Genomic DNA, 27939 nt, shown 5'->3' on the forward strand with positions numbered 1-27939 from the left:
GGAACACCTAGGCTTGGACTCTTATCAGTGCTATTTATTATTAGATGCTATGTCCAGCTTATATGTGCTATAGAGGATTTGTGTGATGATTTCTGTCCCTTAAAACTACATAGTTTCCTTTAAGTACACAGAGCTAAATTACTTTTGATTTGCTTCGTATCGGTAATATCTGCAAGTTTCTGGCCGATACCGATTATTTCAGAAATTCTGAATATCGGCCATAATAAAAATCGGCCACTCCTATAATCGGTCTACCCCTACTATATAGTGCTCCAAACACTTGCATGCTCCTGAGCCTACCTACCTACTTCTCAATAAAACATACCAGGAGAATTATTTAACTTTGGTAACAGAAGTAAAATGGAAGATTTCTTTTTTTTCTTTCAATTTTATGCACTGAATCATGAAAGAAAACATTTGTGTTTCATGTCACTTTAAGACACAGATGTATGGATTAAAAACATAAAATTATGCTAACCTGATAATTTCCTTTCCATCTATAGGAGGAGAGTCCACTGCTTCATTCCTTACTTGTGGGAAATACAGAACCTGGCCACCAGGAAGAGGCAAAGACACACCAGCCAAAGGCTTAAAATACCTCCCCTTATCCCCCAGTAATTCTGCCGAGGGAACAAGGAACAGTAGGAGAAAAAGCAGGGTATAAATGGTGCCAGAAAAACAAACAAAAAATGTTGGTCCGCCCAATGGGGAGAAACGAGCAGGGGTCATGGACTCTCCTCATACAGATGGAAAGGAAATTATCATCAGGTAAGCATAATTTATGTTTTCCATCTTAATATGATGAGAGTCCACGGCTTCATTCCTTACTTGTAGGAAACATATACCCAAGCTCTAGAGGACACTGAATGAAAAACAGGAGGGTAAAGGAGAGGCGGACCCTATTCTAAGGGCACCACAGCCTGCAAAACCTCTCCCCCAAAAGCTGCTTCAGCCGAAGCAAAAACATCAAATTTGTAAAACTTTGAAAAGGTATGTATGGAGGACCAGGAAGCCGCCCTACAAATCTGCTCCATAGAGGCCTTATTCTTGAAGGCCCAAGATGAAGCCACAGCCCTAGCTGAATGAGCCATAATCCTCTGAGGAGGCTTATGTCCAAATGTTTCATATGCCAATCGAATAATGCTCCTCAACCAACAGGATAGGGAAGTGGAAGAAGCCTTCTGTCCTCTACGCTTCTCAGAATAGACAACAAACAATGCCGAAGGCTGTCTAAAATCCTCATGGCCTGAAGATAGAATTTCAAGGCTCGAACCACATCCAGATTATAAAGTAATCGTTCCTTTGAAGAAGGATTAGGACACAAGGAAGGAACCACAATCACCTGATTGATGTTGCGATCAGACACAAGCTTAGGGAGAAAACCCAACCCAGTGCGGAGAACAGCATTGTCAGCTTGAAAAACTAGGTAAGGAGGCTCACATTGCAAGGCCACCATCTCAGACTCTGCAAACCGAAGCAATAGCCAATAGAAAAAAGAACCTTCCAAAACAGTAACTTAATGTCAACTGAATGCATGGGCTCAAACGGAGCCTTCTGCAAAACCTTAAGAACCAGATTTAAACTCCAAGGAGGAGCGGAATGTCTAAACACAGGTCCGATTCTAGACAGAGCCTAAACAAAAGAGACTGTATATCAGGAAGCTCAGCAAGCCTCTTGTGAAATAATACAGATATAGACGAGATCTGTCCCTTAAAAGGAACTAGCGGCAAGTCCCTTCTCCAAACCATCTTGGAGAAAGGAAAGAATCCTGGACACCCTGACCTTATGCCAGGGGAATCCATGTTCCTCACACCAGAGTAAGTAGGTCCTCTACACCTTATGATAGATGCGACAAGTGACTGGCTTTCTAGCTTGAATGAGAGTATCAATCACTCTCTCAGAAAAACCTCTCTTGGCTAGGACTAAGCGTTCAATCTCCACGCAGTCAGCCTCAGAGAATCTAGATTCTGATGAACAAAAGGACCCTGTTCTAGCAGATCTCTGCGACAAGGTAACCTCCTTTGAAGAGATGAGGACATCCCCACTAGGTCCACAAACCACATCCTTCGCGGCCACGATAGAGCAATTAGAATTGCAGAAGCTTGCTCCTGCCTGATGCGGGCCACTACCCGAGGTAGAAGTGGTAACGGAGGAAAAATGTAAACTAGTTTGAACCTCCAAGCCACTGCTAATGCATCTATCAGCTCTGCCTGTGGATCCCTGGACCACGACCTGTATCTGGGTAGCTTGGAATTGAGTCGGGAGGCCATGAGATCTATCTCCGGCGTCCCCCATCTATTGCAAATCTCGCAAACACCTTGGGATGGAGAGACCATTCTCCTGGATGAAAAATGGATGTGGATCGCTGACATTGAGCAGTTGTGGGCCTCTGCCCATCTGATAAACTGAGATGAACCCAGAAGAGGCCAAGCTTTCAGAGCATTGAAGATCGCTCGAAGTTCCAAAATGTTGATCGTGAGAAGAGATTCCTTTCAAAACTACCGGCCCTGTGCCATCTTGGCACCCTAAGCGGCTCCCCATCCTGAGAGACTTGCGTCTGTAGTCACAATCTCCCAGGATGGTTTCAAGGAGGATATCCCTTGGGACAGACGATCTGGACAGAGCCACCAAGAGAGTGATTCTCTTGATCGGTTGTCCAGAGAAATCGGTTGAGACAGATCCGAGTGGTCACCGTTCCAATGTCTCAGCATGCACAATTGAAGAGGAGGTCTGAGATGGAACCTGGCAAATGGAATGATATCTATGCTGGACACCATATGCCCAATTACCTCCATACACCGGGCCACAGATGGCCTTGAGGAGGTCTGGAGGGCAAGACAATTGGTAATTGTGCAACATCTCTGGTCTGTAAGGAATATCCTCATGGATATGGAATCTATTATCGTGCCCAGGAATTCCACCCTGGTACTGGGCACCAGAGAGCTCTTTCCTAAGTTTATCTTCCATCCATAAGATTGAAGAAGAATAAGAAGAGCTCTGGAATGGTCTTCTGCTAGCCGGCAGGGCGGAGCCTGAACCAGGATGTCGTCCAAATATGGTGCTACTGCAATACCTCTGGACCTCGCCACCGCGAGCAGAGCCCCCAGAACCTTCGTAAAGACTCTTGGAGCAGTAGCCAGACCGAAAGGAAGAACCACAAACTAGAAGTGCTGATCCAGAAAGGCGAATCTTAAGAACTTGAAGTGATCCTTGTGTATTGGCACATGTAGGTAAGCATCCTTCAAGTCTATCGTAGTCATGAACTGTCCCCCTTGAACTAAGGGCAGAATAGACCTTATCGTCTCCATCTTGAATGATGGGACCGACAGAAACTTGTTTAGGCACTTTAGGTCTACAATCGGGCGAAATGTACCCTCCTTCTTTATGACCACAAAAAGGTTTGAGTAGTACCCTAGACCTCTCTCTGATAGAGGTACCGGCACAATTACTCCTAGGGAGGAGAGATCCCTCACACACCCTAGAAAAGATTTTCGTTTTTCTTGTCTTGAAGACAGGTTTGATAAGAGGAATCTGCCCCTGGGTGGATGAGAGTTGAAATCTATCCTGTAACCCTAAGCGATGACCTCTAGAACCCAAGGGTCTTGCACGTCCCCCAACCAAGCCTCCACAAAGAGAGAGTCTGCCCCCAACACGATCCAATTCCGGATCGGGGGCCGTCCCTTCATGCTGACTATTGTTTGGCGGGCTTCTTGTTCTGCTTGGATTTATTCCAAGATTGAGATGGTTTCCCAGTTCCCTTAGACTGATCAGGAAAAAGGAAGTCAATGAGACCACACCCGGTCACATGGAGTGCCATGCAGGACCGCCCCTGCTCCAAGAGAGAAACGTGCCAAATAACAGTGATCTCAAAAATGAACGTAAAATCTAAAATGTTCCACACCTGCCCGAGCCTCATCTCACACATTGCAGCATAAAACATAATAAAGCAAGTTATGTATAAATCCCCTCTGTTCAATAACCTCCTTCCGGATATATTAACCCTTGATTCCATACAGATAAAGGAGTCCCACTGTGAACTTGTATTCTTACATTATCATATGAGATAAAATGAAACAATTTTACCAGAATCTCTGCCGTGGAACAGACACCCAGCCTCTTAAGTTTGACAGTCTTCTAGCATTGCACCTGATATGGACTTGAGTGACAGAAGCAGGCAGTGAAACTCGTCAACACTGATTGCTTAGGAGCTGTTAATACGAGTCTGGATGGTTTCTCAGAAAGACTCTCCGTGCATCTCCAGACCCTAACATTCGTCAATACTCTCACTGAGAGGCTGACAAGACTACTTAAAACTCCAGTCCCATACCGAAGAGTACTACCCTCCATAAGAGACTACTCCGAATCTTCCGACACTTCTCTGCCATCCTCCTGTGACGAAAGGGGGAGTGGGGGAGGTATTTGAGCCTTTGGCTGGGGTGTCTTTGCCTCCTCCTGGTGGCCAGGTTCTGTATTCCCACAAGGAATGAAGCCGTGGACTCTCCTCATATTAAGATAAAAAACACGATTTTGCAAGAAACAACAACCTTAATATTCTATTTATCCGAGTAACCTGCAAAAGGTCGGATGGAAATTGTCAGCAACCTAGAATTTGTTTTTGTTATCTTGAAAGAAAAAGAAAAAATCGCCAAAGCCATATTCTCATCTTATTCTGCAAGTTCATTGTATGTTTCACAGCAGCAAGGAATACCACAGTGTTTACCAGCACCCACCATCTGTCCTTACCTCCTTAATGTCACACACACATACACACAATTTATACAAAACACACATTGCTAAATTTTATCACACCAAAACCACTTAAAATCCTCACTGTATCTGCAAACAATGATTTTGCTTATTGTGAGTGGCAACACAGGTAATCTTAAAGGGATAGTCTACTCCAAAATTGTTATTGTTTAAAAAGATAGATAACTCCTTTACTACTCATTCTCCAGCTTTGCACAACTAACATTGTTATATTAATATACTTTTATAACCGTTAAAAAAAACCTCTAAATCTTGGCCTGTTTCTAAGCCCCTGCAGGCAGTCTTTATCTAAAAGCATTTTATTAGCTTTCATAACCAGACAGTGCTAGTGTAAGGGACAATCTACTTGAAATGTTTGTTTAAAAAGATAATCCCTTTATCATCAATTCCCCAGTTTTGCATAACCAACACTATTAAATTTATACACATTTTACCACTGTGATTACTTTGTATCTAAGCCGCTGCAGACTGCCCACTTATTGCAGTTCTTTTGACAGACTTGCATTTTAGCCAACCAGTACTGAATCATAAATAACTTCATGGGGGTTAGCACAATGTTATCTATATGGCACACATGAAGTAGCGCTGTCTAGTACGGATATGCATTCAGATCCTTCAGGAGGATCTGAATGCGGAAGCTGCCGCTCGTTTCCTTGAGATATTTTCATAGCCGGATTTTATTCCTGTAAAAGATCCCAACTCTTAAGATCTGTGCAAATCCAGATCTTAGAGTGGGGATCTTTTACATGAATCAATATGGCTACGAAAATATGCGAAGGGAGCGCACGGCTTCTTACTTCCTCACTGAGATAGGAGGCGGCCTTCAAGGGCTTAGAATTTAGCATATGAGCCTACAAAGGTTTAAGCTTTCAACAAAGAATACCAAGAGTACAAAGCAAATTTGATGATAAAAGTTAATTGTAAAGCCGATTAACAATGAGATGCCGTATCTAAATCATGAAAGCTTAATTTGGAAAACATTGTCCCTTTAAGTGAAGAGTATTCTATGGGGCTTATAACTACAGCTTAATGTCACTTTAAAGGGAACACCCTATCATAATGACAGGATGCACCAATTTTTTGATAGGACCCCTGTTTTCCCATACTTTATCAGTTTCTCCTCCATTTCTTTCAGTTGAGTAGTCACTTGTAACGTAAGTGTATGGTGATGTTCCTAGCTTTCTATCCTACTAAAAAAAAAAAATAGTTCAAGTGATAGCTGATGATGGCCACTGAACAAAGGTAGTGGGGGGGGGGGGGGACTGTAGTCTAGTTTTTCAAACCTGTCCTCAAGCCTCCTAAAAAAAGGGACAACCCAAAATTTGTCTTTCATGATTCAATTAGAGAATGCAATTTTAAAACAACTTTCTAATTTAATTCTATTATCTAATTTATTTCATTCTCTAAGTATCATTTGTTGAAGGAGCGGCAATGCACTACTGGTTTCTAACAGAACATATGGGTGAGCCAATACGGTGTGTGCACGGAGGTGGTTAAAATATACATCAATAAAGGTATGCACTGACTAGTTTATACTTTTGCTTAGGTATATCAGCATGTAAAGTTACACATTCCTCTGCCTTTCAAATAAGCACACATATATATGACAATACATAGATGGTCTTGCGGGTTGCGCAGCGCTTCCTATGTTTAACATTCAGTAAGTCTTGTGTAATTGTGATTTACTGTAATTCAGTGGTTTTTCATAGTTCAAATATGCAGTATGCATGTATAATCGTATTTAGGAGAACTCTTATGATATTCTTTATGCTCTCTTGCCTGTCTATTGGGTGAGTGGTGTGGGTGTGTATTGTTTGTATGGTTGCTATGACAACCTTTTGGCGTTTTTTTCAGTGTTTGGGGGTGGGTCTTATGTTTCATTGGTGTGTGCTTGTATAAATGAATGCATTCTTTATGTGTTCGCTGTCTGAGGAAGGGGATTCGGTCCCCGAAACGTCACAAATAAAACATTATATGTAAAGGACCAGAGAGTGCGGCCTTTCATTCATTATAATATTCAATCCTCGCATGCACCCTAGCGGATTGACTTTGGAAGTGAGAGTGCTCTCCAGCTGCTTATATTTATTTATTTATATATATATATATATATATATATATATATATATATATATATATATATATATATATCAACCAATTAGCAGCTAAAACCTAGGTTCTTTGCTGCACCTGATCTTTCATAGATACACCTTTCAGCAAAGGATAACAAGAGAAGGAAGCAAATTAAACAATAGAAGTAAATGGGAACGTTGTTTAAAATTGTGTGCATTTTTCTTTCAGGATTCAGATAAAGAATGCAATTTTAAATAAATTTCCAATTTACTTCTATTATCAAATTTGCTTTGTTCTTTTGGTATCCTGTGTTGAAGAATCAGTTATGCTGTACTGGGAGATAGCTAACACATCAGGTGAGCAAATAACAAAAGCAATATAAGTCCAGCCACCAATCAGCAGCTCCATAGCCTATGTAGGTATCCTTTTTAACAAAGGACACCAAGATAACAAAAGATAATAGAGCATGTGATTTCCAATTTACTTCTATCTGAATCATGTAAGAAGAAAAAAAATGTGGGTTTTATGCCCCTTTAAGCATAACATGCACACTGGAATCTCTTTAGCTTAAAGGGACACTGAACCCAACATGTTTCTTTTGTGATTCAGATAGAGCATGCAATTTTAAGCAACTTTCTAATTTACTTCTATTATCAATGTTTCTTCTTTCTCTTGCTATCTTTATAAGAAAAAGAAGGCATCTAAGCTTTTTTCTTGGTTCAGGACTCTGGACAGCAGTTTTTGATTGGTGGATGAATTTATCCACCAATCAGCAAGGACAACCTAGGTTGTTCACCAAAAATGGGTGTCCCTTTAAAGACGTACGTTTCCCAGTATATCCACTAATGTTAAGCCTATGACCCCCAATACACATCTAATCATTTTATTAGCAGATGTGTTTGAAACATGTTGAATCCTTTTACTTTACATTGTCATAAAACCACCATCATCATATAATCTAACTTACCTTCTGCATGTAAAGTTCTATGAATAAGTGGCAGTAGTCCGGCTTGCCAAAAGGAGTAGCAGCCATCCACCAGTTTGTTACAGCGACCCTGGAATCCACCTTCAAATCTCATTTGTCGGCTCGCAACCCATCGCTGGAGAAGGAAGCCCAGAGATAAAACACAGTTCTTTAATCAACTTAAAAACTAGACAAGCATTACTGTGAATACACTGGAAACCATCTGGAGAATAATAAACCAGCTATAATAATTTTGTAGGCCTTTAGGAAGGGATCAATCATTGTTAAAGTTCTTCTTTATAATTGCTATGTTGATCTGAAGGAAAACCAGATGTGACATAAAAAACATAATTTATGCTTACCTGATAAATTCCTTTCTTCTGTAGTGTGATCAGTCCACGGGTCATCATTACTTCTGGGATATTACTCCTCCCCAACAGGAAGTGCAAGAGGATTCACCCAGCAGAGCTGCATATAGCTCCTCCCCTCTACATCACTCCCAGTCATTCGACCAAGGACCAACGAGAAAGGAAAAGCCAAGGGTGAAGTGGTGACTGGAGTATAAATTAAAAAATATTTACCTGCCTTAAAAACAGGGCGGGCCGTGGACTGATCACACTACAGAAGAAAGGAATTTATCAGGTAAGCATAAATTATGTTTTCTTCTGTTAAGTGTGATCAGTCCACGGGTCATCATTACTTCTGGGATACCAATACCAAAGCAAAAGTACACGGATGACGGGAGGGATAGGCAGGCTCTTTATACAGAAGGAACCACTGCCTGAAGAACCTTTCTCCCAAAAATAGCCTCCGATGAAGCAAAAGTGTCAAATTTGTAAAATTTGGAAAAAGTATGAAGCGAAGACCAAGTTGCAGCCTTGCAAATCTGCTCAACAGAGGCCTCATTCTTGAAGGCCCAAGTGGAAGCCACAGCTCTAGTAGAATGAGCTGTAATTCTTTCAGGAGGCTGCTGTCCAGCAGTCTCATAAGCTAAACGAATTATGCTACGAAGCCAAAAAGAAAGAGAGGTAGCAGAAGCCTTTTGACCTCTCCTCTGCCCAGAGTAAACGACAAACAGAGAAGACGTTTGTCGAAATTCCTTAGTTGCCTGTAAGTAAAATTTTAGAGCACGGACTACATCCAGGTTGTGCAGTAGACGTTCCTTCTTCGAAGAAGGATTTGGGCACAAAGAAGGAACAACAATCTCTTGATTGATATTCCTGTTAGTAACTACCTTAGGTAAGAACCCAGGTTTAGTACGCAGAACTACCTTATCCGAATGAAAAATCAAATAAGGAGAATCACAATGTAAGGCTGATAATTCAGAGACTCTTCGAGCCGAGGAAATAGCCATTAAAAATAGAACTTTCCAAGATAACAACTTTATATCAATGGAATGAAGGGGTTCAAACGGAACGCCCTGTAAAACATTAAGAACAAGGTTTAAACTCCATGGTGGAGCAACAGTTTTAAACACAGGCTTAATCCTGGCCAAAGCCTGACAAAAAGCCTGGACGTCAGGAACTTCTGACAGACGTTTGTGTAACAGAATGGACAGAGCTGAGATCTGTCCCTTTAATGAACTAGCAGATAAACCCTTTTCTAAACCTTCTTGTAGAAAAGACAATATCCTAGGAATCCTAACCTTACTCCAAGAGTAACCTTTGGATTCACACCAATATAGGTATTTACGCCATATCTTATGGTAAATCTTTCTGGTAACAGGCTTCCTAGCCTGTATTAAAGGTATCAATAACTGACTCAGAAAACCCACGTCTTGATAAAATCAAGCGTTCAATTTCCAAGCAGTCAGCTTCAGAGAAGTTAGATTTTGATGTTTGAAGGGACCCTGTATCAGAAGGTCCTGTTTCAGAGGTAGAGACCAAGGTGGACAGGATGACATGTCCACCAGGTCTGCATACCAAGTCCTGCGTGGCCACGCAGGTGCTATTAGAATCACTGATGCTCTCTCTTGTTTGATTCTGGCAATCAATTGAGGGAGCATCGGGAAGGGTGGAAACACGTAAGCCATCCTGAAGTCCCAAGGTGCTGTCAGGGCATCTATCAGGACTGCTCCTGGATCCCTGGATCTGGACCCGTAACGAGGAAGCTTGGCGTTCTGTCGAGACGCCATGAGATCTATCTCTGGTTTGCCCCAACGTCGAAGTATTTGGGCAAAGACCTCCGGATGGAGTTCCCACTCCCCCGGATGAAAAGTCTGACGACTTAAGAAATCCGCCTCCCAGTTCTCCACTCCCGGGATGTGGATTGCTGACAGGTGGCAAGAGTGAGACTCTGCCCAGCGAATTATCTTTGATACTTCCATCATAGCTAGGGAGCTTCTTGTCCCTCCCTGATGGTTGATGTAAGCTACAGTCGTGATGTTGTCCGACTGAAACCTGATGAACCCCCGAGTTGTCAACTGGGGCCAAGCCAGGAGGGCATTGAGAACTGCTCTCAATTCCAGAATGTTTATTGGCAGGAGACTCTCCTCCTGACTCCATTGTCCCTGAGCCCTCAGAGAATTCCAGACGGCACCCCAACCTAGAAGGCTGGCGTCTGTTGTTACAATTGTCCAGTCTGGCCTGCTGAATGGCATCCCCCTGGACAGATGTGGCCGAGAAAGCCACCATAGAAGAGAATTTCTGGTCTCTTGATCCAGATTCAGAGAAGGGGATAAGTCTGAGTAATCCCCATTCCACTGACTTAGCATGCACAGTTGCAGTGGTCTGAGGTGTAAGCGTGCAAAGGGTACTATGTCCATTGCCGCTACCATTAAGCCGATTACCTCCATGCATTGAGCCACTGACGGGTGTTGAATGAAATGAAGGGTGCAGCAAGCACTTTGAAGTCTTGTTAGCCTGTCCTCTGTCAGGTAAATCTTCATTTCTACAGAATCTATAAGAGTCCCCAGGAAGGGAACTCTTGTGAGTGGAACGAGTGAACTTTTCTTTTCGTTCACCTTCCATCCATGTGACCTTAGAAATGCCAGTACTAACTCTGTATGAGACTTGGCAGTTTGAAAGCTTGAAGCTTGTATCAGAATGTCGTCTAGGTATGGAGCTACCGAGATTCCCCGCGGTCTTAGTACCGCCAGAAGAGCACCCAGAACCTTTGTGAAGATTCTTGGAGCTGTAGCCAATCCGAATGGAAGAGCCACAAACTGGTAATGCCTGTCTAGGAAGGCAAACCTTAGGTACCGGTAATGATCTTTGTGAATCGGTATGTGAAGGTAAGCATCCTTTAAATCTACAGTGGTCATGTACTGACCCTCTTGGATCATAGGTAAAATTGTCCGAATAGTCTCCATTTTGAACGATGGAACTCTTAGGAATTTGTTTAGGATCTTTAAGTCCAGGATTGGTCTGAAAGTTCCCTCTTTTTTGGGAACCACAAACAGATTTGAGTAAAACCCCTGTCCCTGTTCCGATCGTGGAACTGGATGGATTACTCCCATTAAAAAGAGCTCTTGTACGCAGCGTAGAAACGCCTCTTTCTTTGTCTGGATTGATGACAACCTTGACAGATGAAATCTCTCTCTTGGAGGAGAGTATTTGAAGTCCAGAAGGTATCCCTGAGATATTATCTCTAGCGCCCAGGGATCCTGGACATCTCTTGCCCAAGCCTGGGCGAAGAGAGAAAGTCTGCCCCCCACTAGATCCGATCCCGGATCGGGGGCCCTCAATTCATGCTGTTTTAGGGGCAGCAGCAGGTTTCCTGATCTGCTTGCCCTTGTTCCAGGACTGGTTAGGTTTCCAGCCTTGTCTGTAGCGGGCAACAGCTCCTTCCTGTTTTGGTGCAGAGGAATTTGATGCTGCTCCTGCTTTGAAATTACGAAAGGAACGAAAATTAGACTGTCTAGCCTTAGCTTTGGCTTTGTCCTGAGGCAGGGCATGGCCTTTACCTCCTGTAATGTCAGCGATAATCTCTTTCAACCCGGGCCCGAATAAGGTCTGCCCTTTGAAAGGTATATTAAGCAATTTAGACTTAGAAGTAACATCAGCTGACCAGGATTTTAGCCACAGCGCCCTGCGTGCCTGAATGGCGAATCCTGAATTCTTCGCCGTAAGTTTAGTAAGATGTACTACGGCCTCCGAAATGAATGAATTAGCTAGTTTAAGGACTCTAAGCCTGTCCGTAATGTCGTCCAGAGTAGCTGAACTAATGTTCTCTTCCAGAGACTCAATCCAGAATGCCGCTGCAGCCGTGATCGGCGCAATGCATGCAAGGGGTTGCAATATAAAACCTTGTTGAACAAACATTTTCTTAAGGTAACCCTCTAATTTTTTATCCATTGGATCTGAAAAAGCACAGCTATCCTCCACCGGGATAGTGGTACGCTTAGCTAAAGTAGAAACTGCTCCCTCCACCTTAGGGACCGTTTGCCATAAGTCCCGTGTGGTGGCGTCTATTGGAAACATTTTTCTAAATATCGGAGGGGGTGAGAACGGCACACCGGGTCTATCCCACTCCTTAGTAACAATTTCAGTAAGTCTCTTAGGTATAGGAAAAACCTCAGTACTCGCCGGTACCGCAAAATATTTATCCAACCTACACATTTTCTCTGGTATTGCAACTGTGTTACAATCATTCAGAGCCGCTAACACCTCCCCTAGTAATACACGGAGGTTTTCCAGTTTAAATTTAAAATTTGAAATATCTGAATCCAGTCTGTTTGGATCAGAACCGTCACCTACAGAATGAAGTTCTCCGTCCTCATGTTCTGCCACCTGTGACGCAGTGTCTGACATGGCCCTAATATTATCAGCGCACTCTGTTCTCACCCCAGAGTGATCACGCTTACCTCTTAGTTCTGGTAATTCAGCCAAAACTTCAGTCATAACAGTAGCCATATCCTGTAATGTGATTTGTAATGGCCGCCCAGATGTACTCGGCGCTACCATATCACGCACCTCCCGAGCGGGAGATGCAGGTACTGACACGTGAGGCGAGTTAGTCGGCATAACTCTCCCCTCGTTGTTTGGTGAAATTTGTTCAATTTGTACAGATTGACTTTTATTTAAAGTAGCATCAATACAGTTAGTACATAAATTTCTATTGGGCTCCACTTTGGCATTGCAACAAATGACACAGGTATCATCCTCTGAATCAGACATGTTTAACACACTAGCAAATAAACTTGCAACTTGGAATACAATTCAATTAGAATAATATTAAAAACGTACTGTGCCTTTAAGAAGCACAGAAGATCTATGACAGTTGAAAATTAATAAATTGAAACAGTTATAGCCTCAATCCTTGTAAACAACACAAATTTAGCAAAGGTTTAATCCCATTAGTAAAGATAAATTCTGAAAGCAGGAAACAAATTACAGAATAAACGTTTTTTATCTCAGTCAACTATAATTCTCACAGCTCTGCTGAGAGAAATTACCTCCCTCAAAATAAGTTTTGAAGACCCCTGAGCTCTGTAGAGATGAACCGGATCATGCAGGAAATACAATGAGCTGCTGACTGAAATATCTGATGCGTAGTAAAAGCGCCAAAAAACGGCCCCTCCCCCTCACACACAGCAGTGAGAGAGAACAGAAACTGTCAGAAAAAAGATTAAGCAACTGCCAAGTGGAAAAATAGTGCCCAAACATTTATTCACTCAGTACCTCAGCAAATGAAAACGATTTTACATTCCAGCAAAAACGTTAAACATAATTTCTAGTTATTAAACAGCTTTATGTACTTCTTACAGTGTAATTCTAGTGAAGTACCATTCCCCAGAATACTGAAGTGTAAAGTATACATACATGACATTATATCGGTATGGCAGGATTTTCTCATCAATTCCATTGTCAGAAAATAAAAACTGCTACATACCTCTATGCAGATACATCTGCCCGCTGTCCCCTGATCTGAAGTTTACCTCTCCTCAGATGGCCGAGAAACAGCAATATGATCTTAACTACTCCGGCTAAAATCATAGCAAAAACTCTGGTAGATTCTTCTTCAAACTCTGCCAGAGAGGTAATAACACACTCCGGTGCTATTTTAAAATAACAAACTTTTGATTGAAGATATAAAACTAAGTATAATCACCATAGTCCTCTCACACATCCTATCTAGTCGTTGGGTGCAAGAGAATGACTGGGAGTGACGTAGAGGGGAGGAGCTATATGCAGCTCTGCTGGGTGAATCCTCTTGCACTTCCTGTTGGGGAGGAGTAATATCCCAGAAGTAATGATGACCCGTGGACTGATCACACTTAACAGAAGAAACTAAGAGAGCAAACTTACATCCTAGATGTTTATAACAGGCCATCTGACGTATGCTTTAAGTAACCGAATTAAATGGCACACTCCCAAGAAATGTAGTTTCTCATTTTAGCACCACTCTGAATATTTGTATTATGGCACTGGGAAAAGCCTCCCTAAGGGTGATGGGGGAAACCAGATTTGGACTCATTTCCCCAATGTGCTTACAGGAAATATGGCTGCATCTCACTGACTAGGCCCAAAGAATGATTGTCTGCGGTTTCCATGTTCTTCATTCAGAGGAGGATTGCCAGGTATTTTGGGGCTGAACTGACCTTGTAAGGTGGGATCAGACCGATATACTTCAGGAAAGTTCTCCTCTGAGAAAGAGTAATTAGGCTAAAAGGCTGCTCCTAGGTGGTAAGTCGCAATAGAACAAGGCTACTGAGCTGTTAGTTCCTGGTTGAGCACGTCTCACTCTGTATTCTTATTTTAGCATGGCTTTTATAATATTTAACCTATGTTTCTACTTCAGTTACTGTGCCCATTTTTTAACCTCTTCAGAAGAGCTGCAAACTATGGAAGCCCCACTTAAAGGGACAGTTCACCCAAAAAATGTCTCTCCTTTAAATTGTTCCCAATGATTCATTTTACCTTCTGGAGTGTTTTAAATTGTTTTCAAGTAGCTCCTTTACCCCTATTTTGGCATTTGAAATAGCTGATTTAGCCTGTGGTATCCCAACCTATACTGAAAGTTTCTATACTGGAGTATATTCTATTGAATAGCCTAAGTAAACACAGCCAGCAGAAAAGATTACACTCTCAGTGGGGGGCACGATAGTTAAGTAATAAAATGATAGTTTTCCATTGTTCTCTCTAAGTATTGAGCTTTGGTTTTCTAGACAAATATAAGATAAGGAAGCAAGTCTGTGTACACAAAAATGATAACATAATGAGATCTGATATTACCTGAAGCTCAACCCATTGTAATAAGCTGTGGTTTAAAAGCACAAAACCAGCTACTTCATATATACAAATAAACCGAAAAATGCAATTTCTCATAAATGTTATACTCTGCAGCTGGTATAACAAGTCATTGAAAATACATTCATATAAAAACTATTATACTATCCCTTTAATAATAGACCATATAGAAAAGATACCCTAGACACCTTGGTGTGATGATTTGGCACATAGCGAAGCTCAGCCAGCTGGGAGGCTGCTAACACTATTGGAGTGCTCTTCTGGTGCCTTTTTGGTACACACCGCGTGAGAGTACTTGTTTTACTGTTTTGGACTTGCATTTGTTAAGATACTACTGGAGAAAAACTAAGTGTTGTAGGATTACTAAGGTAAGATGGGAATATTACTTATTTACATTCCAGAGAATCTTGTATGGTTCATTATGCGTCAAGTTTGAATCATACTGCACTAACTTGTTGTTTCTAAATAGGTCTAAGCATTCCATTTATATCTTAACTCACTGCTAAGGGATTCAATTCCCCACAAAAGGAAACACTAGCCTTAAAGGGACAGTAAACATCTTAAAATTACCTTTTGATGTACCCCTTGTGTTTCTATAGAACATCAGCCAAACCTTAACTTTTTAAAACAAGTTAAAGGGATATGAAACTCAATTTTTTTCTTTCATGATTCAGATAGAGCATGAAATTTTAAGCAACTTTCTAATTTACTATTAACAATGTAGCCACCAATCAAGCAAGCGGTACCCATGTGCTGAGCCAAAAATGGGCCAACTCCTAAGCTTATATTTCTGCTTCTTCCAAAAAAAGATACCAAAACAAGAACAAAAATTATAATAGGAGTAAATTAGAAAGTTATTTAAAATTGCATGCTTTATCTGAATCATAAAAGAAAAAAAATTGGGTTTCATATCCCTTTAACATCCTTTTTGCCGCAATTATTTATTAATAGCCAAACTCCATCAAATGCACCTTATTAGGAGGAGCTAAATTACATGAAAATAAATAATGGCAATATGTTGCATTAGTTGTTTTATTATACATAACTGAACATTTTATATACAAAATATCAAGGCGTTTATTGTCCCTTTAAATGGCTTCCATAAGAGGAAAAAATAAATACAAATGTATGCTTAACTGATAAATTAATTTCTTTCATGGTGGTGAGAGTCCACGATTCCTTATTCCTGGGAATTACACTGCTGATCACTATGAGGAGGCGAGATCCCAAAACTATAAGAACCTTTAAACCCCCTTCCACCTAACTAGAAACTAGTCTGATGTATAGCCAACTGTCTATACTGTATAGCCTAACTGCCGCCAGAAAAAAAAACAGAAATGTATTAATCAGGTAAGCATAAGTTATATTTTCCATTACTCCTGGAAAATAATACCCAAGCTGCAGAGTCCACGAGTAATCTGGGTGGAACCTTTCCATATATATTGGATGATTACGGCTTTTTTTTTTTTTTTTTTTTTTTTAAAGGAGGGGGGGGATTATGCAGAAAAATATTTAATGCCCTGAAAAAGCTGCCCGAAGGACTTTTCCTACAAAAAGCTGCTTCAAAAGAAGTAAAAACTTAAAAATGGTAGAATTTAGAAAAAGTATGTAAAGAAGACCAAGTCACTGCCTTGCAAATTTGATCGAAAGAAGCCTTAATTCTAAAGGCCCATGAAGTAGCAACTGGTCAGGTAGAATAAGCAATAATACATTTAGGAGACTGACCAAGTAAGCATTATGTATTAAACGCTTCAACCAAGAGGCTAACGAAAAAAACAGCAGTAGCCTTCTGGCCCTTTCTGGAACCAGAAAGATGAACAAACAAGCTAGAACATTGTCTAAAATCCTTAGTAGCCTGTAAATAGTACTTCAAAGCTTTGACCACATCTAAATTATGGAGAAGCCTATGCTTAGAATTCTTTGGGATTAGGATAAAAAGAGGGAACAACAATCTTACGATTGAGGTTAATAGAAGAAACCACCTGCTTTATCCTGATAAAAAAAAAAAAAGGAATTCAATCTCTGGTCTCACAGTAGAGTTATATCTGTAAAAGAGGTAAGGTGATTTATGCATGTGCCAAAACAGTATGTGTGTGTGTGTGTGTGTGTATGTGTGTATGTGTGTGTATATATATATATATATATATTTGTATGTGTATATATATATATATATATATATATATATATGTATTTATGTATGTATGTGTGTATGTGTGTCATATATATATATATATTGTTAACTCAGTTTGACAGACCTGATTAGAAAAGAAAATATGTATTGTATAAAATAAAACTATTTCATAAGAACTAGAATAAAAAAAGTTTTTGTTTTTTTTTTGGTTTTTAAAAAGGCTCACAACAAAGAGCAGACAATTCAGCTCTCCAAGCAGAAAAAAAAATATCCAAAAGAAACATGACCTTCAAAAGAAAAAAGCTGAATATCCAAATTATGCATAGGTTAAAACAGTGATTTGCAACCTTTTTTTTGCCGTGGCACACTTTTTTACATTAAAAAATCCTGTGGCACACCACCATCCCAACATTTTACAAAATCATACATTGTAGCCTAATACAGGATATATATACAGTATATATACTGTACCCCCGCACTGTTGTCAGTCTGCCGCTGCACACCTGAGGATCTCTCATGGCACACTAGTGTGCCACGGCACACTGGTTGAAAAACACTGGGTTAAAAAAAAAGGAACCTGCAAAGCTCTTAAAACAAAATAAAGAATTCCATGGAGGAGAAATTGGATTAATCACAAACGTAATCTTGACGAAGGCCTGGAAAAAAATCTGAATATCCAGAAATTTAGCAATCTTCGTGTGAAACAATACAGAAAGAGTAGAGATTTGGCAATTTAAAGAGCTAGGAGATAAACACTTATCCAAACCATCCTGAAGAAATTAAAGAATTTGAAACAAGTGCCAACTCAATCCATGTTTCACACACCAGAAAATAAAAGCCTTCCAAACCTTGAAACAAACCTTCATTATCACAGGTTTACTGGCCTGAACCAAAGTTTCAATGACAAAATCAGAAAAACCTCTCTGCCTTAAAACTAAGCATTCAATCTCCAAACCATCAACTTTAGGGATTTTAAATTCTGATAAAAAAAAAAACAGACCTTGGAGAGAGAAGGTTGTGATGCAGAGGAAGAGGCCACAGAGGATATCTATACCAGATCTGCAAACCAAATCCTGCGAGACTAAACAACCAAGGCATTACTAGAGCATCCACAAACTTCACCTGAGGATCCCTGGGCCCTGCAAAGTATCTGGGGAGCTTGTTGTAAAAATGAGAAGTTATCAGATCTACTTATGGAAGACCCCACAGATTAACAATTTGACTAAATACCATTCCACTGGATGAAGGGATTGACGACTGAGAAAGTCTGCTTCCTAATTGCTCCTCCCTGCAATATGTACTGCAGAAATTAAGAAATTACAGCAATTACATTGCTTCTTTGCCCATGACAGAATTCAGGAAACCTCCCTCTTCGCCAAGAAACATGTGAGTTTCCCTTTGTGACATTGACTGGAAACACAGATAAGTCTCTTTTCAGGAGAGGCCAAAACTAAAAGGGCTCTGAAAAGGTCCAGAACATTTATAAGCAACTTCGCCTCCAGAAGTAACCAAACTCTCTGTGCTCTCTGGGACACACAGACTGCACCCCAACAAGAAAAATACTTGAATATGGAGATCACAGATCAATTTGGATGGACAAAAGATGCCACCAGAATAATGGACCGATAATTGATTCACCAGGTAAGGGATTGTCTTGTTTTGGCATCCAGAAAAATCTTAGCTAACTGTGTGCACCACTGACTAAGCATACATTCTCATGTGAAACCAAACAAAAGGAATAGCATCTGAGGCTGCTATCATCAGACCTAAAAACTTCCATACAAAGAGCTACAGAAGGAGAAGGAACAGACTGAAGTTTTACACAAGCTAAGAGTAACTTAATCTTTCTTTGTTCTGTCAAAGTGTCATGGAGACCGAGTTGATTATTACACCCAGAAAAGTAATCCTGGACTGAGGGGACAGATAACTTTTTGGAAAAATTTACTTTCCAACCATGTTCTTTAAGAAACAACAAAATTCTATGGGTATGAGATAGTGCTAAATATAAAGATGAAGGCCGTACCATGCTATCAACCAGGAAAAAAAAACACCCCGAGTTCCTACCACCAAGCAGACAGACCCCAGAACTATTATAAAAATTCTGGGACCAGTAGCCAAACCAAATGGAAGAGCAACAAACTGAAAATGCTTTCCAGGAACGGAAACCTTAGAAATTGATGATAATCCCTTTGAATAGGGTATGAAGAAAAGCATACTTCAGATGTATAGAGGACATGAACTGTGCTCTTTGAACAAGAGGAAGAAATGCCTGAATAGTTTCTTGAAAGAATGAACCTTTAGAAACTGGTTTACATTTTTTAAATCCATAACGGGTCTGTAAGTTCCTTCTTTATTAAGAACATAGAGGTTGGAATAGAAACCCTGACCCTGTGTCCAATTCCAGAACTGGAACTATTACTCCAGATCTGAAATAGACTGAAAAAAAAGGCTCCTGCCTTTACAGGATTCTTTGGAACATGAGACAGAGGAAACCTTCCCCTGGGAGGCCTTGAACTCAAACCTATTCTGTATCCTTGGTAAATTATGTTCAGAACCCATGGATCTTAAACAGAATAAAACTAAGCCACCTAAAAAAAAATGTGTAATCTGCCCCCTACCAGAAGATCTGGATCGGAGGCAACACCTTCATGCAGACTTGGTAGTGGAAACAAGCATTTTGGACTGTTTAGACCCGTTTGGATTAGGGTTTGGCTTCCAGGAGAAACTGTAAGAACCCTGCTTCATTGAAGAGGACAACGACTACTGGTTCTTAGATTGACAAAAGGAACAGAAACGGTTAGAAGCCCTAGATTACCCTTAGACTTCTTATCCTGAGGAAGAAAATCTAATGTTCCACCAGTCACTGTAGAAGGCCCTCCTAGTGAGAACTGCTAGTGCTTAATTCCTAGCGTTTTTGATATCAACAACAGCATCACAAATGAAAGCATTAGTTGTCTTCAAGGGTTTTAATTGATTAGAAAACTCTTCACCAGCAGATTACTCCGAAAGCTGCTCAGATAAACCCTCACACCAAAGGGTAGAGGACGCAACGCAAGCAATACTAATTGCCAACCTAAAAAGAAAACCTCAGTGATGAAGCCTTTCTATGACTCCAATTTCCTATCTATAGGGTCTTTAAAATAGATAATATCCTAGACAGGGATAGTAGTACGTTTAGCCAAAGTAGAAAAAAGCCACATCCACTTAAGGAATAGTTTCCCAGAGCTCTAAATTAAAAGCAGGCAAAAGTAAACATCCTTTTAAATCTTGAAGCAGGATTAAAAGTGGTAGCAGGCTTAGACCACTCTTTAGAAATTATCTCACAGATGGCATAAGAACTGGAACTACCTCAGGAGACTTAAAAGGATATGAAACTCAAAGATTCTTTTGTGATACAGACAGAGCATAAACAAAAAAAAATAATCTAATTTACTTTGTTCCGATGACATTATGGCCTCTTTTTATCAAGCCGTTAACCGCAAATACGCTGGAATTCTGCAGCGTAATTGTGGAGAGCTTGATTCACCTTATTTATCAAAGGCTACAGACCGGCAAAAGTAGAATTTTGTGACTTAACATACGATCCGCCGGTCTCAGTCCGACACAGATCGATGGTTACATCACTACAGATGTTCCGAATGCAAATTCGGCACTTTCTAACTACTTTTGCTAGTTAAATTCCTAGCAGGTATGCTCGCCACTATTCCGGCCCAGCGTACCTGGTTTTCAATCCGCTGCCCTGGAGGCGGCGGATGCCATAGGAATCAATGGGAGTCTGAAAGCAGCGAAAGCTTATGTTCGCTGCTACCCGATATCCCATTGATTCCTATGGGATAATAAAGTAACATTTACACCTAACACCCTAACATGTACCCCGAGTCTAAACACCCCATAATCTGCCACCCCCTACACCGCCGCCACCTACATAAAGTTACTAACCCCTTTCCTGCCGCTCCCGGAGCCCACCGGTCTAAATAAATGTATTAACCCCTAAACCGCCAGCCCCCCACATCACCATAAACTAAATTAACCTATTAACCCCTAAACCTAACAACCCGCTAACTTTATATTAAATATTAACTCATCCCTATCTTATAATAAATTTAAAACTTATCTTTAGATTTAATTTAAACTATATTAAACTAATAATTAACCTACCCTAACTTTTATACTAAAATTACGTAATACTACAAATTAAAATAACTATATTATATATTTAAAAGCCTAACCCTACTCAAATAATTTAAATCTACACAAAAATTACTAACAAACACTAAGTTACACAAAAAAATAAACACTAAGTTAGAAAAAATAAAAAAGAAATTATCAAAGCTTTAAACTAATTACACCTAATCTAAGGGCCCTATGAAAATACCCCCCCCCCCCAAATAAAAAAAACTAGCCTACAATAGACCTTAAAAGGGCCTTTTGCTGGGCATTGCCCCAAAGTAATCAGCTCTTTTACCTGTAAAAAAAAATACAAGACCCCCCCCCCAACATTACAACCCACCACCCACACCCCAAATAAAAAAATAACTAAAAAAAACCTAAGCTCCCCATTACCCTGAAAAGGGCATTTGGATGGGCATTGCCCTTAAAAGGGCATTTAGCTATACTGCAGCCCAAGTCCTAATCTAAAACTAAAACCCACCCAATAAACCCTTAAAAAATCATAACACTAACCCCAGAAGATTTACTTACAGTTTTGAAGATCCGACATCCATCCTCCAAGAAGCCAAGAGAAGTCCTCAATGAAGCGGCCGAAGTCTTCATCCAAGCCCGCAGAAGTCTTCATCCAGACGGCATCTTCTATCTTCATCCATCCAGCGCAGAGCGGCTCCATCTTCAAGACATCCGACGGGGAGCATCCTCTTCTGACGACGACTACCGAAAAATGAAGGTTCCTTTAAACGATGTCATCCAAGATGGCGTCCCTTAGATTCCGATTGGCTGATAGAATTCTATCAGCCAATCGGAATTAAGGTTGAAAAAATCCTACTGGCTGTTGCAATCAGCCAATAGGATTGAGCTTTAATCCTATTGGCTGATCCAATCAGCCAATAGAATGCGAGCTCAATCCTATTGACGGATTGGATTTTTTCAACCTTAATTCCGATTGGCTGATAGAATTCTATCAGCCAATCGGAATCTAAGGGACGCCATCTTGGATGATGTCATTTAAAGGATCCTTCATTCGTCGGTAGTCGTCGTCAGAAGAGGATGCTCCGCGTTGTCTTGGAGGATGAATGTCGGATCTTCAAAACTAAGTAAATCTTCTGGGGTTAGTGTTAGGATTTTTTAAGGGTTTATTGGGTGGGTTTTAGTTTTAGATTAGGACTTGGGCTGCAATAGAGCTAAATGCCCTTTTAAGGGCAATGCCCATCCAAATGCCCTTTTCAGGGCAATGGGGAGCTTAGGTTTTTTTTTAAGTTAGCTTTTTATTTGGGGTGTTGGTTGTGTGGGTGGTGGGTTTTACTGTTGGGGGGTATTTGTATTTTTTTTTTTACAGGTAAAAGAGCTTACATTAGGGCAATGCCCGCAAAAGGCCCTTTTAAGTTTATTAGAAGGGTCAATTGCAGAATTCTAGTTTGCCTCTTTTAGTGTACAGCACCTAAGTCCCCGCACACATTTCTCTTTTGTTATTTCTCATATTCTAGGAGAACAGAACCTATTGAGGGACACAGCTATTGTAGTGCCGTTGTCGTTTTTCTTTTTTGTTCTTCCTTTTAAGTTTATTGTAGGCTATGTTTTTTTATTTTTTTATTTTGGGGGGGACTTTATTTTCATAGGGCCCTTAGATTAGGTGTAATTAGTTTAAAGCTTTGATAATTTCTTTTTTCTTTTTTTGTAACAGTGTTTATTTTTTTTGTGTAACTTAGTGTTTATTATTTTTTGTAACTTAGTTGTTAATTTTTGGTAACTTAGTAATTTTTTAGTGTAGATTTAAATTATTTGAGTAGGGTTAGGTTTTTGAATATATAATATAGTTATTTTAAATTTGCAGTTTTATGTAATTTTAGTATAATAGTTAGAATAGGTTAATTATTAGTTTAATATAGTTTAATTTAAATCTAAAGGTAAGTTTAAATTTATTATGATAGGGATGAGTTAATATTTAATATAAAGTTAGTGCGTTGCTAGGTTTAGGGGTTAATAGGTTAATTTAATTTATGGTGATGTGGGGGGCTGGCAGTTTAGGGGTTAATACATTTATTTAGTTGCGGTGGGTTGTAGGTGGCGGCGGCAGATTAGGGGTTGATAAGTATAATATGTAGGTGGCGGTTGGCTCCGGGAGCGGAGGAATAGGGGTTAATAAGTTTATTAAAGTGGCGGTGGGCTCCGGGAGTGGCGTTTAGGGGATAATAACTTTATTTAGTGGTGGCGGGGTCCGGAAGCGGCGGTATAGAGGTTAAATAGTTTAGTATAGTGTGGGTGTTTAGTGACAGTATACAAATAAAGCTGTGAAAAAGCCGAAGAGCAGCGAGATCGATGACTGTTAGTTAACAACAGTCCGCTGCTCATCGCCCCGTACTTGGTGCGCGGCTTTTTGACAGCTTTTTTTGTAACTATGGAGAACCTATTCAGGTCCGCGGCCGCGATGTTAGGCGAGCGTATTGGTTCCCGGCGAATGAAGCACAGTTGACGGCTTGATAAGTAGGCCTCTATGTCTTGAAGATATACCTAGTTAGGCATCTGGAGCACTACATGGCAGGAAATAGTGCTTGCAACTGGATACCATTCTTGCAAAACTTCTGCCATATAGTGCTCCAGAAATGGGCCAACTCCTAAGCATACGTCCTTGCTTTTCACCAAAAGAACAAAGAAACATTAATATAAGTAAATTAGAAAGCTGCATGCTATATCTGAATCATGAAAGAAAAATGTTGGGTTTCTTTTCCTTTAACCAAGGGTTTAAAATTTAAATCCAGTTGCCCAACATACTAATCCTCAGAAACTTTAGAATCCTGAACTACTAAACATAGAATTTGACAGTAGATAAGAACCAAAAACTCTACCCATATTACATGTTACTTTTTTCTTAGCCTTATATGCATGTCCCAGGTATTTTTTAATTCCTTTACAGTCTGCGTTTACCACATCAATTGGAAGTGTATTCCATGAATCCACTACTCTTTCTGTAAAACAAAGTTTCCTCACATTTCTCCTGAATTTGATACCCTCTAAACTTAACCCTTTAGTGACTAGACCATTTTTCAATTTTCTTACCCTTAAGGACCAGGGCTATTTATACATTTTTGTGGTGTTTGTGTTTAGCTGCAATTTTCCTCTTACTCATTAATGTACCCACACATATTATAAACCATTTTTCTCGCCATTAAATTGACTTTCTAAAGATACCATTATTTTCATCATATAATATAATTTACTATAAAAATATATATATATATATATATATATATATATATATAAAATATGATGAAAAAATTAAAAAAAAAAAAAAAACACACTTTTTCTAACTTTGACCCCCAAAATCTGTTACACAGCATTTTGGTATATTTCATGCCACCATTTCACCCCCAAATAAAATCAAAAATACCAACAGCAGCTCCCACCCACCAACGATCTGCAACATTGATATCTAATGCAAAGAGGGCCACAGAGTGGCTCTCTCTGCATTGGATGCTTTGAGAGGATAAATCAGAAGAACCAGGACCTAGAACATTCAGCTTCACAGACTTAAGACTTAATTAAATCAGAAAAGCTAGGAGAGGGATTATCAGAAACTAGCTTCTAACACTTCTTGGAGGGGGCATGGCCACCAACATGTCAGATATAGTAAAGTATACAAAATCTTTAAATCCTGGAGAAAAATCTGAAGAACTCCCCTATGTAGACCAAACAGAGGAAGAACAGATGCTTAGAAGCAAGAGCAGCATTAGACTAATCAGAATGCATAAGATGATCCATATATAATTTGCAAAGCTGAGAAGGGGAATTATATCAACTAGTGTTCAGAGGATCTAGCTTCTGAGATAAAAGTATTAACAGAGGAGAAGACTGAATCAGTGTTCTCCATAATGAAAAACAAAATTTATGCTTACCTGATAAATTTCTTTCTTTTGCGATGTACCGAGTCCACAGATTCATCCTTACTTGTGGGATATTGTCCTTCCTGACAGGAAGTAGCAAAGAGAGCACCACAGCAGAGCTGTCTATATAGTTCCCCCCTTAACTCCACCCCCCAGTCATTCGACCGAAGGCCAAGGAAGAAAAGGAGAAACTATAAGGTGCAGAGGTGACTGAAGTTTACATAAAAAAATACTATCTGTCTTGAATAGACAGGGCGGGCCGTGGACTCCATACATCACAAAAGAAAGAAATTTATCAGGCAAGCATAAATTCTGTTTTCTTTTGCATGATGTAACGAGTCCACGGATTCATCCTTACTTGTGGGATACCAATACCAAAGCTTTAGGACACGGATGAAGGGAAGGACAAGACAGAAACCTAAACGGAAGGCACCACTGCTTGCAAAACCTGTCTCCCAAAAATAGCCTCTGAAGAAGCAAATGTATCAAATTTGTAACATTTTGAAAAGGTATGAAGCGAAGACCAAGTCGCAGCCTTACAAATCTGTTCAACAGAAGCATCATTTTTAAAAGCACATGTGGAAGCTGCCGCTCTAGTAGAATGAGCTATAATCCTTTCAGGAGGCTGCTGTCCAGCAGTCTCATAAGTCAAACGGATGATGCTTTTCAGCCAAAAGGAAAGAGAAGTCGCCGTAGCCTTTTGACCCCTACGCTTTCCAGAATAGACAACAAACAAAGAAGATGTTTGACGAAAATCTTTGGTTGCCTGCAAGTAAAATTTCAAAGCACGAACCACGTCCAAGTTGTGCAACAGACGTTCCTTCTTACAAGAAGGATTAGGACACAGAGAAGGAACAACAATTTCCTGATTGATATTCCTGTTAGTAACAACCTTAGGTAGGAACCCAGGCTTGGTACGCAAAACCACCTTATCAGCATGGAACACAAGATAAGGTGAGTCACATTGAAGAATTCTAAGAACTAAATTTAGACTCCATGGCGGAGCAACAGGTTTAAACACAGGCTTAATTCTAGCTAAAGCCTGACAAAAAGCCCGAACATCTGGAACATCTGCCAGACGCTTGTGCAACAAAATAGACAGAGCAGATATCTGTCCCTTTAGGGAACTAGCTGACAATCCTTTTTCCAATCCTTCTTGGAGAAAGGACAAAATACTAGGAATCCTGATTTTACTCCAGGAGAAGCCTTTGAATTCGCACCAAAAAAGATATTTACGCCATAATTATGATAGATTTTCCTGGTAACAGGCTTTCGAACCTGAATCAGGGTATTTATGACTGACTCAGAGAAACCCCGCTTTGATAGAATCAAGCGTTCAATCTCCAAGCAGTCAGTTTCAGAGAAATTAGATTTGGATGCTTGAATGGACCTTGAATCAGAAGGTCCTGTCTCAATGGCAGAGACCATGGTGGAAGAGATGACATGTCCACCAGGTCTGCATACCAAGTCCTGCGTGGCCACGCAGGCGCTATCAAAATCACTGATGCTCTCTCCTGTTTGATTCTGGCAATCAGACGTGGAAGGAGAGGGAAAGGTGGAAACACATAAGCCAGGTTGAACGACCAGGGCACTGCTAGAGCATCTATCAGTACAGCCTGCGGATCCCTTGACCTGGAGCCGTAACAATGAAGTTTGGCGTTCTGACGAGACGCCATAAGATCCAATTCTGGTGTGCCCCATAGCCGAACCAGTTGAGCAAACACCTCCGGATGGAGTTCCCACTCCCCCAGATGAAAAGTCTGACGACTTAGAAAATCTGCCTTCCAGTTCTCTACACCTGGGATATAGATTGCTGATAGATGGCAATAGTGAGCCTCTGCCCATTGGATTATCCTTGAGACCTCTATCATCGCTAAGGAACTCTTTGTTCCACCCTGATGATTGATATAAGCCACAGTCGTGATGTTGTCCGACTGAAACCTGATGAATCTGGCCGAAGCCAGCTGAGGCCATGCCTGGAGAGCATTGAATATCGCTCTTAATTCCAGAATATTTATCGGTAGGAGAGCCTCCTCCCGAGTCCACAAACCCTGAGCTTTCAGGGAATTCCAGACTGCACCCCAGCCCAGAAGGCTGGCGTCTGTCGTCTCTCGTCACAATAACCCATTCTGGCCTGCAGAAACGCATTCCCTGGGACAGATGATCCTGCGACAACCACCAAAGAAGAGAGTCTCTGGTCTCTTGATCCAGATTTATCTGAGGAGATAAATCTGCATAATCCCCATTCCACTGTTTGAGCATGCATAGTTGCAGTGGTCTGAGATGCAAGCGAGCAAACGGAACTATGTCCATTGCCGCTACCATAAGTCCGATTACCTCCATACACTGACGGCCGCGGAATGAAGAGCTCGGCAGGTGGACAAAATCTTTGATTTTCTGACCTCCGTCAGAAATATTTTCATGTCTACTGAGTCTATCAGAGTCCCTAGAAATAAAACTCTTGTGAGGGGGGAAAGAGAACTTTTTTTTACGTTCACCTTCCACCCGTGAGATCTTAGAAAGGCCAACACTAAGTCCGTGTGAGACTTCGCTAGTTGGAAGGTCGACGCTTGAATTAGAATGTCGTCTAGATAAGGCGCCACTGCTATGCTCCGTGGCCTTAGAACAGCCAGAAGGGACCCTAGCACCTTCGTGAAGATTTGTGGCGCCGTGGCCAACACGAAAGTTAGAGCAACAAACTGATAATGCTTGTCGAGAAAGGCGAACCTGAGGAACTGGTGATGATCTTTGAGAATAGGAATGTGT

General features: G+C 40.6%; 1 protein-coding gene across 1 annotated transcript in view; it reads right to left on the bottom strand.

Annotated features, from left to right (window-relative positions):
• The window catches only part of LOC128645004 (protein farnesyltransferase subunit beta), a 152279-nt gene that overhangs the window by 57641 nt on the left and 66699 nt on the right, over positions 1 to 27939 (bottom strand). The window contains exon 9 of the mRNA XM_053697715.1: positions 7805 to 7937. Coding sequence (XP_053553690.1) covers positions 7805 to 7937 — 133 coding nt within the window. The remainder of the gene's footprint in view (positions 1 to 7804; positions 7938 to 27939) is intronic.

Source organism: Bombina bombina, chromosome 1 (assembly GCF_027579735.1).
Source record: "Bombina bombina isolate aBomBom1 chromosome 1, aBomBom1.pri, whole genome shotgun sequence".
In the NCBI taxonomy this organism is placed as follows: Eukaryota; Metazoa; Chordata; class Amphibia; order Anura; family Bombinatoridae; genus Bombina; species Bombina bombina.